The sequence below is a fragment of the Gigantopelta aegis genome, chromosome 10 (assembly GCF_016097555.1).
Source record: "Gigantopelta aegis isolate Gae_Host chromosome 10, Gae_host_genome, whole genome shotgun sequence".
Lineage (NCBI taxonomy): Eukaryota > Metazoa > Mollusca > Gastropoda > Neomphalida > Peltospiridae > Gigantopelta > Gigantopelta aegis.
In genome coordinates this window covers 48,074,576-48,094,437 of record NC_054708.1, presented here as the reverse complement: position 1 = coordinate 48,094,437, position 19,862 = coordinate 48,074,576, and the positions used below count along the sequence as shown (strand labels likewise).

The following is a 19,862-nucleotide window of genomic DNA, read 5'->3' as shown; positions in this document are numbered from 1 at the left end:
TATGCAAAGTGGTTTTAACATAAGCATGCTGTGATATCGAAAATAAAAGGCTTTTAGAGAAACAAATAGCGAAGGTAATAAATAGAATACTAAACTCAGTACCAGTTATTATCAAATTTATATACCTCGTGAAATTATTTCACTCGGGACATAAATTTGATAACAACTAATAACTCATTTATTAACGTCTATTTACCTAACAGTATTTCTCATGATAAGAGAAAAGGCATCTTTAGCTGATACACAAAAGTTTTTCCCATACACAGCAATCTGAAATAGGAAACAAAACAAAGTAGCCTTATTGTTCTTTCAAACCAGTGCATTATCCACTATATTATCTTGAACCTGACTATAATATATTATAGTCTATAATATCGTAATTTCTTGTGTATTGACTGCGAGCTGTACGTTTTAAAACATTGACATTTACCCCCAGCGACTTATCTGCCACTGCAGACTATATGACAAATTTTTCTACATAACAGCTAAACAACATTCAGACCAAACAAACAAAAACAAAACAATCTGTGATTTGACAAAATGTCTAAATTTATTTCAAGATGAACGACCTCGAAAACAGGTACATATCGGTACCGTACCCATCAGTCCCAACCACTAAAGACCAAACTTTCTAAAAGATGCAATTGTGTTTGTTATTTGCCTTTGAACCAGAAACAAAATTGTGGAAACTGGAACCTTTTTCCTCCCAATCGGCAGGTATCTGTTTTGTAATATTTCAGACTTTTTTATGCATCACTTGGAGTTAAGCAAGGTGAACCTTTATCGTCGATATTATTTATCATGTTTGTGAATGATATGCAGTCTGGATTTTCTGATATTGCCGATCCAATTAGATTAATGGAGGATATTTATTTATTTATGCTTATGTATGCAGATGATACGATTTTATTTTGTAAATCGGAAAATGGGTTGCAGATATTATTAGATAAATTGGCAATTTACTGTGATAAATGGGGCCTCGAAGTAAATGAAAAAAAGACAAAAATATGAGTGTTTGAAAGTCGTAAATCTAACAATGTCTTTAGATGGCGTTATAAACATACAGTATAGAATATTGTTGATCAGTTTATTTATTTAGGTATTAAATTTAATTACACTGGTAATTTTAAATTAGCATGCAAAACTTTGTCAGAACAGGCGTTAAAGAGTGTGCATTCATTATATAATTTATTTTTGACTATTTCATTAAATATCAGTACAAAATGCGATAGAATGGTTGTACCAGTTTTACTGTATGGTTCAGAAGTATGTGCAAATGGTAATATTTGCGATCTCGAAAAAATAGAAATAAATTTTTTTTTAATTATCCTCAACGCCAAGACAAGAACCCCAAATAACGCCATTCTATTGGAACTCTGAAGGGTACCTATTTCTGTTAAATGTAAAGAGAGAATGTTGATGTATTGGTTAAAAATAATTCGTAACAAGGATTCTCTTATCTACAAAATGTATAGAATACTTAGAGAAAACGCTAATACTATTACTAAGTATAAAAACTGGGCATTGTATGTTAAAATTTTGTTACAAGAACTTGGATTTTTATATCTCTGGGATTCTGAAGATACATCAGCTGTGTCATCAAAAAGTATTAAACAGAGACTTAGAGATCAGTTTATTCAAAATGTGTTTGCTAACATCTCAACGTTTTCACGTTTAAGAACCTATTTCAAATTCAAAACTAATTACTGCTATGAAGCTTATCTAGATAGTATATTTTGTACACAGTACAGAATTTCTTTGTTTAACTTAAGGTGTGGTGTGTTAAATATCAATATTGAAAATGGAAGACATAACAGTATTCCTAGAGAACAACGACTATGAACTCTTTGTAATTTAAAAGCAATTGAAGATGAATATCACTTTTTACTTGTTTGTCCTTGTTATTGTGATATTAGATCACGATTCTTGAAGAAATATTACTGTGCTTGGCCTTCCTATAATAAGTTTATACATTTATTAGCATTAAAATGAAAGAAAAGTGTACTAGATCTATCAAAACATATTTATGTTGCAATGCAAAGACGTAAAACGTTACTCTCATACCTGTAGTTCTTGGTTCCTCCTCTACTACTCTTATTACATTATCAACATTATTACTATCATGATTATTATTACTATTACTTATTAATCAATAACTCTTATATACATTTCCATGTTTTGTATTTTCTCATTTTTAAATGTAGTTTTGTGACATATTTTATTTATATATTTTTAACACTACTGTATTAATAACCACGGAATGCATTTTGTATGTTTCAGCCATTGGCTGATTTCAGCTTCAGCAAAATAAAGTGATTGATTGATTGATTGATTGTATTGTATTCGATTCCAACATCGGCCACTTAGTGGGCACGTGTTGAGAAGGCGAAACTGTTACACAGGCAACTACACGTAATTAGCACTTATTAGATGACAATGAAAATGGTTGTCCACAGAAATAATGTTGCATACTTAATGACATCTTTCCAAAATAAATGTGAAATATTTTCCGCTAATCTTAACTGACTTTTTTTTAATTTAAATATAAAAATTTTTCCGAAGTTGTCTAGTAGAACGTTTGTGAGTTTTTGTCATAAATCATCAGATGTTAACAGTCTTTTAAGCCAAGTTACTTTCAAGTATCTACAGAAGGCTAATGGATCCATCATCTTAAGACCTGCATTTCTTTAGTTATTTATTAGCATACTTCTTTTGATTGTATCTTGTTTACAGTTTTAAACACATCTGTAGAAAAGTGTATTTAGTTTTTTGAAAAATTCTTTATCGGGATCGGAAAGAGCTGCAAATACGTGTATAAAATGTGGAAGAATTTGCGTTTTAATTATAGTTATTTTGTTATTAATAATCAAGGATCTGTTTGACCATGAAAATAGTATTATCCGTGCTTTAAGTCTATAATATCATATAAAATCTTAGTATTTTCGCCTATAAAACGTCCCCGTAGAAACCCGTTTTGTGGTTCGCTTATTATATTGGGGAGAACCGTTTCATTCTACAAGCAATAGCGCCGGAGGCAATCTTACGGTCTACATTTAGTAGTGTGTTTGGTCGCCAATATTTTAGTTCTCGTCTATCTCTACCTAGTTTAGGAATGCATGTTATAATGTCTTGTCTTTGGAAATCAGATAATTTGTTACAAACAAAAGCATAGTTAATAGAGCGCCAAACAAAACTACCAATATCTTTTCAATCGGTTTTGTTTTTTATCTACTGTAAATCCGTCAGATTCCGGACTTGTACCATTTTGCATGTGTTTTTAAAAAATCAGATCATTCTTTAAAAGAAATAAGACATTCACTTCTCTCTTTTTCTGTTTCTGATAATTTTATATCGATATTTATGAACCCATTCAATTTTTCTTTTGATTTTTCAGTGTGCTTTTTAAAATTTCTAAGTTTTCGGTGTGTAATACTTCTTTTTCGTCAAAAATTTCAGATATATTTTTATTGATATAATTAAATTTGTCTAAGTTAAGAAATTATTCAGTATTCTTTTCACCTTCTTCGTACCATTTTGCTTTACTTCGGAATATTATACCTTTTATTTTTGTATTACGTATATTTTCAAGTTGTAAGTTTTTTTCATGTAATCTTTTACTGTTTTCTTTGGTTATAATGTCTGACAACATTTCAAGTTCCAGAATTTCTTTTTCAATTTCTTTTTCTAGTTTTGCCATTTCCTGTATTCTTTTTGTTGAATATGTAATACTTTCAGTCCTTATTTTAATCTTAATAATTTCAAAACTCAGCTGGTCGTTAATGGAGAATGTCATATTGTTTAGAATTTCACCGGAAATATAATATTCGTCAGTAGTCTTTGGAATAATGTTTGTAACAAGTTGAATACATACACCTGTCATCTGCAAGTAGATTTGCATTAAATTTCCAATATTTTGGTCCACGTTTTGTTTGGTGCACTGATATTTCTAATGATACAACACAATGGTCCGATTTATGACTTAATGTTACATTCATTACTAATACTAACTGAGTTGAAAGACTTACCAGAATATAGGCGTTTTTGGTCAAGAATTTCAAGAATTTCTCAAGGCAATAGAAAAAACACTTGAGACACCTGTGAACACAGAGTTCCAGAATTATGGTAGATATATTCATTAAATAAATATTTTCTCTCAAATGGTTGAACCTTTATTGGACATAAGCACAAAATTATATATAACCAAGTTTGTCAAAATAAGCCAGTAATTACTGAAATTCATTAAAAAAATAACTGCGTTTATTTGTATTGAACTTGTGTACATTAATGTGTGCATGTATAAACAGGAAAGGCCTCATTGTGCAAAAAGACCTACAACAATGAGGACAACCTATCTAAGATTTTGCCTTTATTCTGGACTGATGCCAGTGCCGCCTACTAAATTAACGGTTCTTATATAGTTAAGTGTTCTTGGGTGAAGCTTGTTTGACAACCCACTGGCAGACTGGTCCCCTGTCTTTGGTTAAGAAAGGGGCGGGACGTAGCCCAGTGGTAAAACACTCGCTTAGTGTGCAGTCTGAGATCGATGTTGTCGGTGGGCCCATTGGGCTATTTTTCATTACAGCCAGTGCTCCACGACTGGTATATCAAATTTTAGGCTGTGGTATGTGTTATCCTGTCGGCACATAAAAGATCCCATGTTATAAATGGAGTTTGCTCTCTAAGACTGTAGGTAAAAATTACCAAATGTTTGACATCCAATTCGATTAGTAATAAATCAGTGTGCTCTAGGGGTCGGGTTTTTTACAATTATAAAAAGATATTCGAAGATATTACAAAATCCAGGATAACTAGAAACATTTTGGCCGTAATAGCGAAAAATAAACTGTAGTGTTTAAAACTAGGGTCTGTCATTTTAAAAAAAAGAAAGAAAAAATCCCAGATATATAGCACAATTTTATTTTTAGTATGCATTTTGTATGTGTGGGAAAATATGTATCTTTCTAAAATTAATGATTTTTAATGGGATATCTTTTTTAAATCTAATAAATACCAATTTTAAACCTTAGCTTTGTACTTGTATATGTTAATTTTGCTAAAAATATTACTCACTTTAAGAAAAATTTTGCAACTGAATTTTGTGACCCTTTCATCTTGTTATCAAGATACATAAGGAATATTCGAATGAACTGAACGATGGCAATAATCAAAGAACCAAATGCAATTGATCCCAAGTGGTATCTGAAAAATAAACAGAATAAAATGTTAAATAACAAAAACATTCAAGTTGTTTTACATCCATCCATCTATCCGTCTGTCCATCCGTCCATCCGTTCATCCATCCATCCATCCATACTCCAAATACAATGAATGAGCTTTTACAATTGTTATTAAGTGACCATTTGGGTACAGAAGGTATACTGTATATGTAAAAGATGGATGTGTTGACCAGTCAATGTCTGATTAAAGTTAAAATTATGTTCATATGACTATTGCCAGACTTACCTAACAGTTCGCCACAAGGAACCTGCCAGTGGAAATGCTGGAATATCTTTGGGTTTCTCATATGCCCAGTAGTAGGAGGCAAAGGCTCCAGCCAGCACCATCTGACCCAGAGCAATGATAAAGTTGAGGATCCACAGAAACATAAACCCCATATAAACCTGCATGTAAATCGTGTACCTGTGAACAGAAAAGATTTTCAATAACTAAAAATTCAACTGGATATACTTTTACAGATCTGTGGTGTGGGTGTGGGTGTCTGTACAGTCAAACTGATAAGGACTGAAGTGAACGACGAAATAGTTCGAGTTTCAGGGAGTTCGAATTTTCGAAATTCGTATAGCTCACCTAAAAACTGAAACTGCATTGCAGATGGATGATTTTGTTTGTAATTTTAAGAAACATGCACTTGTTTATTTTGCAAAAAAAGAAGAAAAAAAGAAGTTTTATTTAACGATGCACTCAGTACATTTTTATTTACGGTTATATGGCGTCAGACATATGGTTAAGGACCACACAGATATCGAGAGAGGAAACCCGCTGTCACCATTTCATGGGCTACCCTTTTCAATTAGCAGCAAGAGATCTTTTATATGCACCATCCCAAAGACAGGGTAGTACATACCACGGTCTTTGATATACCAGTCGTGGTGCACTGGCTGGAACGAGAAATAGCCAGATAGGCCCACCCACAGGAATCGATCCCAGACCGACCGTGCATCGAGCGAGCGCTTTACCACTGGGCTACGTCCCGGCCTTATTTTGCACAAACCGGCCTCGGTGGCGTCGTGGTTAGGCCATCGGTCTACAGGCTGGTAGGTACTGAGTTCGGATCCCAGTCGAGGCATGGGATTTTTAATCCAGATACCGACTCCAAACCCTGAGTGAGTGCTCCGCAAGGCTCAATGGGTAGGTGTAAACCACTTGCACCGACCAGTGATCCATAACCGGTTCAACAAAGGCCATGGTTTGTGCTATCCTGCCTGTGGGAAGCGCAAATAAAAGATCCCTTGCTGCTAATCGGAAGAGTAGCCCATATAGTGGCGACAGCGGGTTTCCTCTCAAAATCTGTGTGGTCCTTAACCATATGTCTGACGCTATATAACCGTAAATAAAATGTATTGAGTGCGTCGTTAAATAAAACATTTCTTTCTTTCTTTCTTTTATTTTGCACAAAAACATGTCACTCAACAGCTTGCAGTCTCGAGGTATACCTTCTTGCATAAAATAAACATGTGCTATAAATAGGAAGCGAAAACACCATACTAGTATGTGAAGTTCTGTATTTATATAAAGAGAGAAACTAGCATGTGAACAATACTTACTCATCACCTCCATATTTGGCAAATTTACAAATTTTGTTGAGTGTTGTTGTATCCTGAAAATAAATCGTATGTTCATTTTATTACAATGCAGTACAAGTTAATTCTTACACTAGTTACTAATTTTGTGTTATTATTCATTAATGTCTTAATAACAATGTCCAGTGTATAATCTACTATATATTTGTAAAGTATATTTCAAATGTTTTCCCAAATACGACCCAGCAGTTTCCTTTTTAAGATTCCCAACGCTGTTCAATCGCGGTAACTTGGAACGCATAACCCCACTCCATATCCAACTCTGCGAGCAATTCGTATGATGGATAGAAATATGGGATCACACCAACACTATTGACACAGAGTGAATACATCTAAAGTCCTCGTCCCTAGTGTTGGGCGAGACATGGTAAAGCGCTTGCTTGATGCGCGGTTGGTTTGGGATCGATCCCCGTCAGTGGGCCCATTGGGCTATTTCTCCCTCAAGCCAGTGCACCACGACTGGTATATCAAAGGCCGTGGTATGTGATATCCTGTCTATGGGATGGTGGATATAAAAGATCCCTTGCTGCTAATTGAAGAGTAGTCCTTGAAGTGGCGACAGCCGGTTTTCTCCCCCAAATATCTGTGTGGTCCTTAACCACATTTCTTTCCTTCATCCCTAGTGTCGACCTAATTACTGGCAGTCAGTCTCATAATATTGACATTCAACGTCACATCACGTCTTTGTGTTTTATACAGACATTATAACTCTATTTAAGAATTGAATTTGGTCTTCAATGGCATACGCATATGAGACAGTGGGGCAGGAGGTGCAAATCCTAAAATTCAGGCAAAAACGAGAAAAGATGTTTGGGCAAAATGAGCTGGCCTGAAATCTTTTCACCATGTATTTCCATCACCCACAATATTAGTTGTAATCCATGTAAAAATGTGTGGTGATTCGTTTGCAACCCTTATAGCTGTCAGTAATACTACTCCCCGATAATATGAATAAACGTCGCTGTCTGTTTTTTTCATTTAATTCAGGAAGCATTTCGTTAAATTAGTTAAGCACCACTCAGTTTGGATGATATGACTTATATCTTGCATATAATTGCGACCAGTTCATTAATATTCTCTGAATACAGATGATAAAAAACCAAAGACAACAAGTAACAGCGTCATTACATCAGTAGTTAATGTATTCTTGTGGGAAAAAAACAGAAAGCGTAAGTATGCATGGAAATGTATGGTAATTAACTATGCGGATGGAATCGCATTGAAATGGTTGGCATAAATAGTCTATCCATGCCATCACAGTAATTAGTCAGTTGATTCAGAGCATGTAAAAAGTGTCAATATCTGGTGTAACCCCTATCGGCACATTCAATTGCTTCTATGCACCTTCGCATCCTCTGGACGAAACGTTGCAATTGAATTTGAGGTATTCTCCGCCATTCTTGTCACAATGCCTGTGTCAACTCTGCGATATTGTGTTCTGGTGGCTTTCTCAGTTGTACTCAACGACCAAGAATGTCCCATATGTTCTCAATTGGATTAAAATATGGGCGTCGTGCTAGCCATGCAATTTTCGTAATAGCATTTTGTCGTAAACAATCCACTACAGCACGTGATCGGTGAGGTCTAGCGTTGTCATCCATGAACACTGGTCTGGTTGCCAAAGGGTAATTATCAAAATGAGGGATAACATCAGTTTCGAGGATATTACGTACGTTGAGATTTCCTTGAACCGTAATAGAGATCCAATTTACAATCATGTGAAAAGCATCCCCATACCATTACATAGCACTCCACCAAAATGGGTGGTTTCCAATATGTTTTTGGAGCATAGGCTGCGTTTGGTTGTCTTCACACACAAGTTCTGCCATCAGTCACACGAAGAAGAACGTGATTTTTGTTAGACTAGTGGATTTGTCATCTCAGTTGTTGACGCAATGCCAGACGTAATGCTCTATTTTGCTGTGTCAACAGGGGTCATTTGATGGGCCTCCTGACTCAATATCCAGCTGTTTTTAGCTGATTTCTTAATGGTCATATGGAATAATGCGGTGTTTGGTAACCAATTGGCTTTCAGGAACCTGCCGGAAGCAAAGCGAAAACACCCAATCAATCTCAATAATGCTCTGTCTTCTCTAGCAGAGGTCTTACGTAATTGTCCTGAGCGCCTTCTATCCCTGATGGCATTGGTAAATCAATGTTTCGTTTTAAGACGACAAATGGTTATGACCCAGTTGTCGGCCGATTTCTCTACAAGACATTGCGGCATTCTTCATGCCAATAATCTAGTGGTTTCAGAGAGTTTTTCATGAATCATTTAAAATAATTTAGTGTGTAACATCGAAACAGACTTAAAGAAATTTGTGCAAAATAAGTTGTATCCAAAAATTGACAATAGCACGTGTTGGGGTAAGCACGTTGCACGTGCAATATGAGCAACTTCATTGAGTTCACGAACAAAGGTCTAACAGTATAATGTGTGGAAAGGGTCAATTATTAAAACTATCGACATCAACTTTGTCCATGAAAAAAATCTCATTTTGTCAGTGCTTAATAAATGTCCAAATGTATATATAGATATGTCCTAAAGTGGACTATATTGAGTTGTTATAAGTATAAATGTATATATAGATATGTCCTGAAGTAGACTATATTGAGTTGCTATAAGTATAAATGTATATATAGATATGTCCTAAAGTGGACTATATTGAGTTGTTATAAGTAATAATAATGATAGGGGAATGGTGGTATGGTGTCTAAAATCACATAGGAGGCCATCCTGAGATAAAACTATCTCCCAAACACACACTCTGACAAGTGTCTTCTACACACCAAGTCTTTGTTAAGTGTTCAATAGTCTAAAATTCTGATGGTAATTTTGGGGAAATAATGAGAGGTTCCTATTTGTGTTAAGAAGATTAATTTGCATGTTTTATATTTGATGTCCAGTATTGTTGTAACTAAAATTGAACTTACTAATTACTTTTCCTGGAAATGGAAACAAAACTGAAAATAGGAAATTCCATTTTTCTAATCGATTTGGTTTTCTGTTCATGTTTTATATAATTTTAGTTAGATCATATGTTGGTTTTAATTTAAAGTTATTCTAGAAATGTTATGAAAATTCAGGGTATATAATATATATTATCGTCCATGTGGTTTTAAAAAAAACTATCACACTGTAACACATTTTTAAATGTCAGTTTGGATTCCCAAATAGTTTAAACAATATTTATTGCCGTCAAAATGCGGTTTGGGATTGGCCAACAGGCCAAAATGATTATAATGTGACTGGTATAATGAATCGGGACGCAATAGTAATAATTCATAATGATGATGTGGAAATCAAAGAATGATTGTTAATATTTGACTGAAATGCAAAACTGTAATGGTCAATTCATCTTCCAAGGTTCCAATGCTAATTTTATTTGACTAAAATTGTCCTAAAGGACCCTGACAAAAACTATGTATTCCTACAGGCCCACATAAAAAGTTATACAGTTCAAACTAACATCTGGTGTACATGGTATCCTGTGCAGGATATCTTTGAGATCATCCTTAGCGGTGCTGGTGGAATACTCTGGTTTGCCCACTGAAGCTACATACCTGATATTGTGAGTTAAGGAAAAGGTTCATCTCAGTATAAATAAATTAATGCTATAGGCATTAGTTTAAAGGTATCCCACTGAAATATGATAAGATAAAAAGTTTGTGGTAGTTTACATATTGACAAAACAACTGCGCTGAACAAAATAAATGTATCTCTAGCACTGATGTACATCAACTGATGTGACCCTTGTGCAAAGCTCTCAAGGTGAACAGTGCTCAGGCATCGAAATAATCAATGTATCTGGTAACTGATGTACAGCACAGGTTACCACAAAATACACACACACACACACACACACACACACACACACACACACACACACACACACACACACACACACTACATATATATATATATATATATATATATTATTACTATAAAGTCCCTCAGATACTTTGTTATTCATTCATGTCACAGTTCTCACTTCACTGATGCTGTATGTGTATCTAAATAACACTCTGCTGGTCAACATTTAGGTGCTGTAAGATTTTGAATAAACACAAAGTACCATTCTTGACTTTCTTGACATGTGGTCACTTCCTAGTAACCTAAACGACTGTTCTCAACTTGTGTCAATGTCTGCATACAGGGTTTTGTTTATAGTCTTGAAGCAACCTCTTCACGTAATAACATGAACCATAGTACTGTTTGTCATGCAGAATTCTAATGTTAGAGAATCCAAGATATTGAGAAAAAAACGATGAAAGGATACACAGCACTAGCAATCCAGTAGACAATAGCAACCAATTCAAATATAAATGGAATCAATGGCCAGAACAGTGTAGAGAACATGTGTCCTAATGCCCTGAAATTGAAAAAGAAGAATGCATTGAAAACTGAAATAATGTTTATGGACAAAAGAAACCTGAGGGAGTCATTAATTGCACTCCTAACTTAAATTATGGGGAGCCATTTAAGATATTAACATATTAAATTACTCTCCTTGAACTAATCTCAGGAGAGTGATGTGAAGCAAGAATAATAGCTTCCCTTAACGTCAAGCTTATTTAGATTTATAGTTATTTAAATCACAAGTGTGGAAGTCTTATTAAATTTTAAAGTGATCAGATGATATTACTTCAATGTTTGCAAACATGAAAATGATGAATCTTTCAACAATGTGGATTAATGGTAGAGAACTTGCATCAGATGCATTGTCTTCATGGATCAGTTGTCTTTGTAAACACTGATGTTGTTGTTTTGGTTCGATGGCAAGCAGTATCCTGTGGTTGGTATATTAAAGTCAAAAGGCCACAGTATGAGCTTTCTCGCCAATGAAAAGTGCATGTAATAAGAGTAGCCTATATAAAGGCAGCAGTTGTGTCAAATCAGTTTTGGACAAATGTTTGAGAAAGTCACTATCCCTCACAGAAACTTTGGCTTGTGCCATTTGTATTAGAGTAACACAGTTGATAATTTTCACAAGCCCAGACACAAATTCACATTGCTGGAACCGAGGGCAAGTGGATTTGTTGAACATTGGTAAAATGTCCTGAGGTGTTGTTAAGCAAATAGTTTCTTTCTTTTAGCACCAGTGTTAAAAAGTTAAAACTTGTTTTATTTTAATGACACCAACAGAACACACTGTCACTTTAAATTAACGATGAAGCTAACCTGCTGCCTTCCTTGATGAGCTCAATGGCGATTCTGATCCTCATGCACAGGAAAAGTAGAATGAGCAATAAGATGAGCAACACAATGGCACTTATACAACCTGGAAAAAGAGTATTTTGACAAGATATTTAACACATCTTGTTATCTGGTATGATATAAATACGAGAACAGTTTAAAAAATTAAAACATTTTTAAAAAACCCACAAAACAAACAGAGATTTTAAAAATAAATTAATATATATAAAAAATTAACAAATTTAAAAAAAACGTTTTTAATTATAAAACATTTTTAAGTACACAAAAACATCAATATACACCCATAGAAACCTATTAGAAATAAAACAAATAATTGTGTTGCCTCAATTCCCGGATGTCCATCTGATCATTCCTTAGCAGTAACTTACCTATTGTTAGCCATATTTCCTGCAAGTTGAACATCTTATTCCAATTTTTAGAAAATATTTCTTTCACTTCAAAAGATGCTGTGACATTCTGACTTTTGAGATGCATGTACTTATCCAATGAAAAATATGTAGCTGAAATTAGAATTAATTATTATTAATGAAACACAGCATAGAATTTTATTATATCACACTTAAAATCAGACATTTGTACTAGTAAAATAAATGTGTTATCAGGCCAAAGAATATATTGCTGGTCTCGGGTCAACTAGTGCGTTGATTTTGACCTTGTGCATCAACATTTTTGTTATCAAGTTACGTGCCTGAACCTCTTTTGGATATAGGCACGTTAATAATGTAACAGCAACAGTTATCAAATTTCCCTCAATAGCTACAACAGCACCATCTATTTTGGTTGTTCTTGAGTCCCCGAGTTAAAAATGTTCATTCCTCAGTCAACTGTGATAGTGACATATACGTACATGTAGCTTTGTGCCATCAAGTTTTCAATTTTATATCAGATATCAAATGTGACAAAAAAAACACACATGAAAAATACCTTTGGTCTTTTAATGTTTTAAGGACTGTCTCATATTTCTTTTACGATCATCGGGGTATGAAAAAAAAATCATCCGCAAACTGTGTGAATTGGTAAAGCCGTTCTCAGATACATTTTCAGATGATTTCTTTGTTCATACCCAGATGAACGTAAAAGAGATAACAGACAATACTTATAATTAAATCTGAATCATACTTGCTAATAATAATATTAAAACTTCAAAATTAATTTTGGATTATTTTTGGTTCATAAACAGTAACGTTCAATAAGACAACTTGTCTATATAAAATGACGTCATCAGATATGACGTTCTTTGATGATGTAATTTTTACGTTCATCGAAAAATTAACAAACTCCCGTTGCTACTCTGGACCAATGAGATGGCGTTATGTTGCAATGAATGTAACGGAAATTTAATTATTTTGTTTTAAAATTGCATTTCATAAAATTACCTCTTACATCAATTTAATGATACAGAAATACAAAAAATACTTCATAATTTGGCAAAGACGGTTAGTTCCAAAATATGTATATATTATAATAAATTATAATAAATAATCCATTTAATGTATTTTTGTCAAATATTTTGACATGAAACATTACTTTTAATTGCATAATAGTACATTATAGAACAACAAAAAACCCAGTCAAAATAGCCGGTATGTGTGTACCAAACAACATACTTACAGAAACCCAGACATCCCAACACAGCAAATATGGTGAGCCAGACCATTATTCCAGCAATCCATCTCATCAACACTATCCATATCATAGCAAGAAGCATTGTCAAGCCAAGTCCTCTGAAATATTGGAAATACTACTTTCATATCAGAACATACAAGTACCATATTGAATGGAAAGTCCTCTGTAATATTGGTAATACTACTTTCACAAGAGAACACTGCAAGTACCATTGTCATAATATGTTTTCTAAAAATATATCTCAGAAATACTGCTCTGTAACAGAACATCGTGTAACATTGTCAAGCCAAGTCCTGAAAAACTGGAAATATAAGTACTATTTTCATTACAACACTGCAAATACCATTGTCATGGCAAGTTCTCTAAAAAAAACTAATCATAGAAATACTTCTCTGTAACAGAACATTGTGTAACATTGTCAAGCCAAGTCTGAAAAACTGGAAGTGTAAATACTACTTTCATGACAGAACATTGCAAGTAACAATGTCAAGACAAGTAATGAAAAACATTGTGCATACCACTTTCATAATATTACAAATAACATGAAACAACATTAATCAGTAGATATATCACTAAAAAGTACACAACATAAATCAAAATAATTCAGGTAATAATATTAACACTTAATAATCAGTATCTGTACATTCAGGATAATAAAAAAATAAACAAAGCTAGATTAATTTATAATAAAAAACTGACAATGCACAATATATGTGACTGAAACTAATATTAATACAAATTTATTTAAGATTAGTTTTATGATCACAAAAAATAAGATATCTATGCTTAAAACATTTTTTCTTAATTTCAATTACTTAAGCTGAATTAAAAGTAAGAAAAGAAAGTCCATTGTAAAATGATTTATAGTCCTCTATTAGTATTACAGACATTAATAATTTAATTTCTGAGAAGTGGTCTGTTTATCCATTTTATTAAATTTGATATAGTGTCTGTCTGTCTGTCTCCCCCCCCCCCTCTCTCTCTCTCTCTCTCTCTCTCTCTCTCTCTCTCTCTCTCTCTCTCTCGCTCTGTCTCTCTCTCACACACACACACACACACACACACACACACACACACACACACACGGGCACATGCACATGCATACACATATTGTTTAATAAGTGTTTTATATATGAGTGTATAGCTTTAATTATGTATTATACAATAATACCATGAACAGCAATAATTCAAGGCCCCAACCTTGACCTTGCTTATGTTTCTGGGGACAATAAATTTTTTTTGATATAGTCTTCTATAATTGAGGAGAATATGTAGAAAACAGTATTCCCTTTTTATTACTTTTTAAAAATAATCCCACTGCCTCCTATATTTTCTCTCCTTTGAATGCTATCTTATTTATTGCCAATCTGGCAGCGCCTCCTATATTTCAACTTCTTTCACTGCCCCTCCCCACATCCCAGTCCTTGTTTCTCCAACTGCAACAAGTACTTGTCTCTTGTGGTCATCTATGTCATACACCTGCCATTTCCAATCAGCTTTAGCTGTGGGCTTAGTCTGAACACTTTGGTGAGTGTTCAGTGATTATTTTTTGGCATTAAGAGGCACTTTTAACCACCTACCCGGTACTCCCAATGGTAGTTAGTTCCATGGGTAAAACCTTTTAATTAATGGCAAAGGACGAAGATGTCAGGTGGATGCATGGACGTACATAGTGACTGCACACATGGGGGGGGGGGGGGGGGGGGGGGGGGGGTTTGAGATAGGTACAAATGTAGGTGATTGTTTGCACAGCTCAGAAGACAGAATAGGAGGAAATACAGAAAAAAGGTCAAAACAGATTGAAATCATTCAAAAAAGTTTTATCTATGAAAATAATGATAATGACCGACAGAGGATGATAGATGTGAAAGATAAAATGAAACTGTGAGCCATCTTCTTTGGGATTTGAACCATGGTCATGAGCTTGATTGTCCAGCACCACTCTCCAGCTGACTCACGATGAGACTAGACGTGTGTCCGTGCGCTCTCGACTTGCCCCCCCCCCCCCCCACCTGGGGGGACTGATAGCCAGCTTTGGCTCCTTGTTGGAGTTTAGGGTCACCTATACCGGGTCACGGGCGACCGTGTCTCTGGTATATGGAGACCCGCCTCCAAAGAAGAGGACCGGAGGAACTGGAAGAGGAAGGAGAAGGAAGAAACCCGTGCTGGGGACAGCTCAGGAGGGAACAAAGCTGGCGGCTCAACCGCCAGTGGCGGTCCCTTCTGCGTCGCTGCCCCCACCGAGTTCTCCGGAGAGGACGCGACAGCCATCAGCACCCGCATCCCCGGACCCGCCCTACTCGGACTTGGACACAGCGATGTGCCAGCCGGCTAGTAGGTCACCACCGAAATGGACCTCCACTCCTAAAACGACGACTTCGTCACTTTGTCACCAGGATTTGTTGCTGTGGCGGCACCAAAAAGGAAGGCGTCATCACCGACCACCCAACCAGCCAAGACCAAGCCGCCGCCGGAAGCCGTCCCCCTGAAAGAGGAAGAGAACGAGGACGAGGACGAGGACGAGGACGAATGGAGCCTGGCCCTGGGTGAACTTCGCCATCAGCTCCACCCGTACATGCAATGGGACACTCTTCAACCGACCAAACTCTGGGGAGGTTTCGCTAACATCGACTGGAAGCCAATGGAGGACGGCAGCAGCTACGAAATCCAACACAAGACCTTTGGTAGTACGCCGGGAGTGATCGTGACCCATCGAAGGGACCAGACCTTTAGACAGTGCGTCTTGTTTTGGAAGATAGACAACAGGTCTCTTCACAAGATGCTCAGAGCAGTCTGCGGCCCCGGTTACTCCACGGTAGTACAGGCTCTACGCCAGCGACAAGACCAGCTGCCATCACTCCGAGTAACTCCAGGATCCCCGAGAAACCAACCTTAACTAGGACAGGTATCCTCCTTTTTGGGCTTAGTTGGACTTTAAACATTTTCGATCGAGCTTCAAAATTTCTATGTTTATTTTTTTTATAAATAGTCCAAAGCAATTTACTTTGGCGCCCGTTCAATTGCTCAAATCACCTTAAAACCTTTTTGGCCGAGCAGTCAAACTTATTTTTGGGTTTAAATTCTTAGTCCGGACATGATGTTAGGTGCAGTTATTCTCTGTAGACTATAGCTTTTTCTAGTTAGACCCGAAGGAATCGAAATTCAGCCAGTCAGAACACGGCTCATTTTCGGTGTCTACTAGTCGGTCCGCGCAGTCGCTGGACACAACTAAATTCATATTCCAAATTCCGCCCACCTCAAACTTATCCCCCCCCCCCCTTCTCTGTCCTGGACTTAGTCACTGGCAAAGGCCAGAGATTATGCCCAGGACAGACATGCTTGAAACCTTCGTGGTATAGGAGCATGTAAATAATTTTTGGAATGGAATGTCCAGCACCAAGACCAAGGTGCTCACTGTCAAGAACTCTTAACCAATTGCATTTCCCTCTATTTTAAAAGACTAGTCCAAACATCCCAGCAGCCAGTGAAAAGGCTTAAAATCTTCCAGTAAGTCGTCTGGTTCCTGATACAGACGTGTGACAGTAACTTCCTTCGTTCCCTTGAGCAACATCGTAGGACCTCATCCTAAGAGGTCAAGTTAAATACCCATGGAAAGAGAAAACAATCCAAGTTTTCTGCATTTATTTTCAACTTAACCTGACCTCTCATCAATGACAGCATTCAACAGCAGAACGCAGGTTCTGTTATCTAAGATGATATGATGAGATTACTGTAGACTGGAACGGTTCTAACAAAGTCTCATTCAGCCAAAATCCACCAACAAGGATAGCCCCCCCCCCCCCCCCCTTCCCCCCCAAAAAAAAAAAAAAAAATCAACATGAAAACAATGTTAATATTTAACATGCACCATGGTGACATCCATCAGGACAATAAACCAAACAACCCCATGTCCGCACACAATAGTTGTTGATAGTTGAAAACAATGGTACCATTAGCTCGGATGCACTAGACATCAGCTATTGTTAACCTGAAACATTAAAAAAAAAACCTCCAGCAAAAGTGTGCATAATATAGAGAGAAAAGAATAATTACTTTTTTCTATATCTGTCAGAGAGTTGGATGTGTTTAGATGCAGACATTGTTAGGCGAGAATGACCTGTGTTGACCAGAGCCAGTGCTGCCATTATCGAACCTAAGTGATGGTAACCATCTACATCTTCGATGGAGACAATTTTGAGGTAGTGGTTATGACTGTTGTTAAGTAGGGTCGCCACTTCTGTCAGAGGTATAGACCTACATTTTTATACGATTGTAGGATGGTAGAGTGGATCCATATAGATAATGTGTCCTTCATATGATTCCAGCTACAAGGTAACAACAGGCTTTTATGGCCATTCCTAAAAGTTCTTGTTCTTTCAAAGTAGAACTTAAGGGTCCATACCAGACATAAATACAGGTTTTTAACGTCATCCAGTCTCAGTATGGATGACAATGCCTGCACCATGAAATACTGGTTTGGCAATTGTTTTGTAACAACATAGTTCAAATATAGCCCCAAAAGCACTGCTGAATCTCTAGAAACAACGTTAACATCTAAAACATGAAGTTCTGAAACCCAATCAGCCATCATAAATCCCAACAAGTAAACAGTTTTCTAAAGCATCTTTGTCAACACTCATAAAACCAGATTTAAGTCCCACGTTGGTGGCCAGAAGCGCTGAATCTTGTTCTTCTCTTTACAACCATTGATCATCAAATATAATTCAGAAGCCATGGCTAACTTTACATTAGATGAGACTTCACTAGAGATAATGTCAAGGGTGGGGCTACATACAACTGAAGCCTGAAGCCGAAGTGCAGAATATTGGTGATCCACGGATTGGCACAAAGACAATCCATGTTCTTCCAATAATGTTGACATTCGTCGTTACAATCGGTGTTGGCAATATCAGATGTGTGCGTTTTAAATGGTCTAGGCAATCCGATGAGATGAAAGTCTGTTGCTTGGAGTTAATTCCATTTCTTTTGTTGACCTGATGATATGTCCCCAGATGCTGAGGACTGCTTATTCTTCATCATAGCTTTAACGGAAGATGTCATATAGGCTAACATCTCTGCACTCTGTTGAGTCAGAGCATATCCTTCTGATCATTGACTTGCATTGTGATGCCTACTAAATAGCACCATACTAGGAAATGTCAAACAGCAAATGATGCATCTTTGTGTCAATCTTTTCAAGCATCTCAGCTGAATAAGTCAATATCATCATTGTTGGTAGTGGTGACACTTGTCACTTAATGTATGCGTGTATATGTATATATAATTTATACAATGTACTCCTCTGTTGCCACCGGATGGTGGCTTTGAATGAAATGAAGTTCTATTCTGTGACAGATTTTAAGTCCATCTTGACCATGGGATATATGTTAGATGTCCAATATGGGAACTAAACAACTGATGCCGACTGAACATCACATCTAGATCGGAGGTCACAGTGACCACCAATGATTCCATAGTCAATGACTTAGCAACAATGTCCTCTTATGGTGTATCCATGGAGATCATTGGTAATGGACCTTTTGTTGAAGGAATTGGTGATCTTGGGAAAAGATGCAGAAGATCATTAATACATGAAAGCCATTCTCAAAAGGAGATCATTTCAGCTGAAACCACTTCATCTGGGGTTGAATCCGATTACACTAGTATAATGGTATCCATGGTTGACCATTCCTTCATGTAGTGTCCATACATCCATAGTGTTCCAACACATCTCGATGGTCTGTGCGGTTATCAGCTGAACAATGATGCCTGAAAGGCAACAGGCCAATTATTAGTTGGTTGTGGACCATGACGAATGGCTCCACTCTGTGTAGATGATGACGACCTACTCTGTGAATCACTGCTGTAGGTAGTAGCCCTATGAGGCTTCGGAGGTATCAGTGAATCTTTTTGAACTGGAGCATATTCCGTTGCAGACACCATAACTGTAACTGACTGCTGGGCTGGAACAGAAGGCATCATATCAACATCTCTTAATACCTGGGATTAGTTAAGATTCCAATGGTAATGCAGAAGATGCTACATTCACTACAAAAGATGAAAACATCACAATTGGAAGTCAGACACTTCCTATTAGTGACAATAACAAAACTCCCATTAACAAGATTGTTTTTCAAAATGTTGGCCAAAGCTAGAAACCCTTCAAATAAATTAATTGAAAATTTATGAAAGACGGA

The 19,862-nt window shown here is 36.3% G+C and overlaps 1 protein-coding gene across 3 annotated transcripts in view; it reads right to left on the bottom strand.

Annotated features, from left to right (window-relative positions):
* LOC121384499 (choline transporter-like protein 4) overlaps positions 1-19,862 on the bottom strand; it is a 52,571-nt gene that overhangs the window by 7,059 nt on the left and 25,650 nt on the right. For all 3 annotated transcript variants that reach the window (XR_005959401.1, XR_005959400.1, XM_041514907.1), the window contains exons 9-18: positions 13,651-13,763; positions 12,408-12,539; positions 12,004-12,103; positions 11,102-11,194; positions 10,292-10,385; positions 6,786-6,838; positions 5,464-5,640; positions 5,071-5,199; positions 4,026-4,095; positions 197-270 (exon numbers count right to left, since the gene is read on the bottom strand). Coding sequence is in view for 1 of the 3 variants with exons in the window: in XM_041514907.1 (XP_041370841.1) it covers positions 197-270; positions 4,026-4,095; positions 5,071-5,199; positions 5,464-5,640; positions 6,786-6,838; positions 10,292-10,385; positions 11,102-11,194; positions 12,004-12,103; positions 12,408-12,539; positions 13,651-13,763 (1,035 nt within the window). In the remaining 2 variants the exon portion in view is untranslated. The remainder of the gene's footprint in view (positions 1-196; positions 271-4,025; positions 4,096-5,070; positions 5,200-5,463; positions 5,641-6,785; positions 6,839-10,291; positions 10,386-11,101; positions 11,195-12,003; positions 12,104-12,407; positions 12,540-13,650; positions 13,764-19,862) is intronic.